Source organism: Protopterus annectens, chromosome 5.part0 (assembly GCF_019279795.1).
Source record: "Protopterus annectens isolate FY-2018-M chromosome 5.part0, PAN1.0, whole genome shotgun sequence".
In the NCBI taxonomy this organism is placed as follows: domain Eukaryota; kingdom Metazoa; phylum Chordata; order Ceratodontiformes; family Protopteridae; genus Protopterus; species Protopterus annectens.
Window position 1 is genome coordinate 1410284114 of NC_056735.1, and position 4001 is coordinate 1410288114.

A 4001-nucleotide genomic window follows, 5' to 3' on the forward strand; every position below is an offset into this window, starting at 1 on the left:
GTATTGAAAATATGCACAATAAATACTAAAGATAATACCAGTTTGGTGACTCACATTCATTAGTCTGCAGGCTATATCATTACATCACTACTTGAAAACCACCTGCAAAAAAAAAAAAAAAAAAAGTAAACAGGGAAGGAATGAAGATACTTCTGGAATTCAAATGTGAGAACGTCTACGTCACAATGCAAGGGACTGCTTATTAACTAAGGACAGAACAAATGTTGAATGGAAATGTGGAGTTTAGGCACTAAGTGTTGGGGAGGAAATCAGGTTACTTGAAAGACTGTGCTTATGCTTATTTCCTGTAGGATTCACTTGAGGAGTTGTTCTTGGTCATCTCACACCATAAATTCTATAATAAAATAAATACATTACTTCACATGCCTGCAACTGAAACCATGGAGCACACACTTTTATTTTTGTTTTAATTTATATTTGATAACCGAGTTGGTAGATTGATCCAAAGACAATTTTCAGCCATGACCCAGCCCAGGCAGACACACACACACACACACACACACACATACAAATATATAAAAATATACAGCAGGTGATAGTTTGTATCACGTAACAGTAAGTTAAGACAAAGGCAAATACAATATACACTGGCAATGCTGACCAACTGCTCAAGTGAACACAGAAGTGTTATTGAAGGGGCAAGATAACCACAGGAGTAAGAGCAGAATTGTTGACCTTTATCTACAAAGCATTTGCATACACATTCATTATGGAGCTGCTCAGACAGAGCTTTTTTAAAATACCCATAGTTTCTTCGCCCACTTAAGTCAGGGGGTAGACTGTTCCTAAGGGAAGGGCCAAGTTTTGAAAAGGCCCGTTTGTCAATAAGTACTTTAAAATAAGGTCTGTACAAGGAAATGTGGTCAGCTGGGAATTTATTAGGGAGAACTTTGGTTCTCTGAGGGGGGAGAAGTCTTTTCAGTGAGGTGCAAAAGTGTTCATTTAGTATTTTTAATACCAGAGAGCTAAGTAAATATGCAGATTTTTCAGTTATAGGGAGCAAGTTTAGCTTCTGCAGAGGAAGACAGTAGTGAGTGTGGGAGTCAGCAATTAGGGAGAATCTGTAGATGTTGTTTTTAGCAGTTTGGAAGTTTGTTTTTTGTTTTTGTAGGAAAAATGGAAGGTTAGGAAAGATTGGCTATATTCCAGTTTAGGGAGCAAACTATTTTTACCCAGGGACAACCTATCAGTAGGAGTTAGAAAGTTAGAAATTCTTTAGGATAGTTTCACTTATTGTCTTTGTGGGTGGAGAAGGTAAGAGAACAGTCCAGGATAAAATCTAAGTAGCTGTATTCAGCAACAGTGGGTATGATGTTGTTTTGGTTATCTGATATAGTAATTGTGGGTAACTGAGGGTATTTGTGAAGGGAAGCAAATAGCATTGCACTATCTTTTTATGGTTTATTAACAGTTTTTTGGTTGAAGCCCATAGGCATAAGCAGGAGGAAAACAGTTGTTACTGTGATAAGATATGTATTAGCTTGAAGCAAGTGCATATAATCAGCATCATACAGAATAATGCTTAATGAGGAAAGATCATCAGGTAAGTCATTGATGAATAAGAAGAAAAGTAAGCTGCCTAAAACTGAGCCTTGAGGGGAGTCTGTGTTAAGAGCACCAATAGTTGATACATAGCAATTATTTTACCACTGCTTGGGTTGAGGAATGCTTCAGATACTGCAATATTTAATGTGCTATTCTTTCATCTGCATCCATCTGCATGCTTCTGCACAGAAACTGGTGCTTCAGGTGCTTTCTGAAGTGCTGATCCCTGATCCCATAAATAAGAGGGCTTATAAATCTGGGTATTACAAAGCAGATGTAAAGATTTACATACCGAAGATCTGAAAAGTAATTTGGAAACAAGATCTTAATGATGCTTTCAATAACAGGGGTCATGAAGGCCACCATGGCAAGTGCCAAGTGACTCACATGTAGGAGCACTGTGTTCCTTGCCTTCATAATTAATGACCTGCCAGAAGTGGCTGCTCGTGCTACTAACACTATTCTAACGTATGTATATATAACAATAAGCCATACTGCACAGCCATACATGGCTGTGATGGAAATTCTTCTGACTTCCTGGTAAGGAGATCTTATCATCATCTCGCGAGAACAGTAAATGGGAACATGGAAGTAGCTTTCAGTCTCTATTGCAACCACAACAAATAAATCACTTATCCCTGGTATGATGCTAATACACCAGATCCCTGCTATGGCTATGTAGGATCTCCGAACGGTGCAGAGAGCCGAGTGTCTCAGAGGATAGCAGATTGCTAAAAATCGCTCAACAGCCATTACTGCAACATTCCAAAGTGTATTGACACTTGTGATACTGGCAATTGTTATGATTAAGAAGCAGAGCAGGGGAAACACCATCACTAGGAAATTTGTCAGCACATGTAGCAGCAATACAATTGAAAGCTGAATGGTATCGTTAATAATCATGTGAATGAATAAGATGTAACGTGGGATCTCATGGAAGGTGTGTACTTTCAGATAGGTAAGGACCAAAATACTACTGATATAATTAATAAAGCAGAGTGTAAACACTATAGAACATAATTTAAGCCAGCTCTTTGCATCATATAAGTTCAACAACGTACTTTGCCATTCATGTAATGCATTGTTTGTTGTTGTACCATTCAGTATGATTCTCAGTTCCATATTTAATTATGCGCTCCACGCTCAAATCAGAAAAGAAAACAGCTGACTGGTATGTAAACTTTCTTCAACACAGCTCTATTAAACACTGTATTCACTGTATTCTGTCAGAAAATACACTTTGAATAAAAAATGGCCATTTGTATTGCATTTATTCATAAAATAAAGGCTATCTAACACAATAAAGAGACAGCGTCAGTTGTAAATAGATTCCAAATGGTAGTCTCTGAAAACACAGAAACAAGCACTAGTCCCCACAGCAACAATGGATGAGTAAGCAAAAGAAGGATCCAGTCAAACCAGTGGCACTGTTGCCTTCCCACGCTGCTCTGTTTGCCTCACTGCAAAGAACACCAAGGTACAAGACTTGAGCATGTCTTCTTATTTCTAATTGTCCACCTCTGATCGATCACCTAGAAGTTCTCAGCTATATGCAGTCCATATCCTTTAAGAACGAAAAAGGAAAAAACTCAAAGCTGTCACAAATTTTATGCAGAGTTACAGCTTCTATTATCAAATGATCTTTTATAAGTGTCATAACTGACATAATTAACAACATTAATAGAATTCTGATTAGTAAATTACTGAGAATTTAAAAACTAATGTCACCAGAGTACTATTTAAAAAAAGATTAATGCTGATTTTTTTTGAACTAAGGTATTCTAAGTCAAAATTTCAAAATTTTGAAACAAAAAAAAATGAATGATCTGACCTTCCCTCCACAAAAAATATCATTTTAAGCATGCTCTTTCATTAAATGTAATGAGGGAAGGGTGCCAGATGACACTTTTGACTCATTTTTACACAGATGAGTTATAAACCTTAGTGGTGATATTTAATACAAAATGTTGAGATTCACATAAGAAATTTAATAGAGAACTGGCTTCAGGTAAAAAGCAGCATGTGTAACCAAGTGAAGTAATCCATAGTTCAAATGCCCTTATTGACACAATCTTCTTTATCTGAAACCATGAGTGCCATAAAAGCTATTATTTTCTATACATCAACAAGCATTCAACCATGTCTATACCTATCCTCACAAAAACATACTTGATAAAGGCTGTACCAGTTGTATACAGATAATGTACTGGCACTTTATGGATTATAGTAAATTGTGCCATGGATCTGCCCCGGCAAAGCTTTCATCTTCAGACTATACACAGCAAATCTATATGGTTATCCTGTCTTTTCAACTGATCATTCATTTAATATGTCTTACCTGTACCCAGTTTACACATACATAAAAAACAACAAGACACAGACAGACAGACAGACAGACAGACACACACACACACACACACACACACACACACACA

General features: G+C 36.9%; 1 protein-coding gene across 1 annotated transcript; it reads right to left on the reverse strand.

The window, feature by feature from the left end:
• Nucleotides 1-1707: 1707 nt before the first annotated feature.
• On the reverse strand, nucleotides 1708-2688 carry LOC122802384 (odorant receptor 131-2-like). The gene has a single exon (XM_044072011.1). It carries the CDS (start codon nucleotides 2686-2688, stop codon nucleotides 1708-1710), a length of 981 nt encoding a protein of 326 aa, XP_043927946.1.
• Nucleotides 2689-4001: the final 1313 nt, after the last annotated feature.

Excerpts from the sequence above, each read along its gene's own strand:
- LOC122802384 (XM_044072011.1), bottom strand. The coding sequence starts at position 2,688 with ATGGAACTGAGAATCATACTGAATGGTACAACAACAAACAATGCATTA.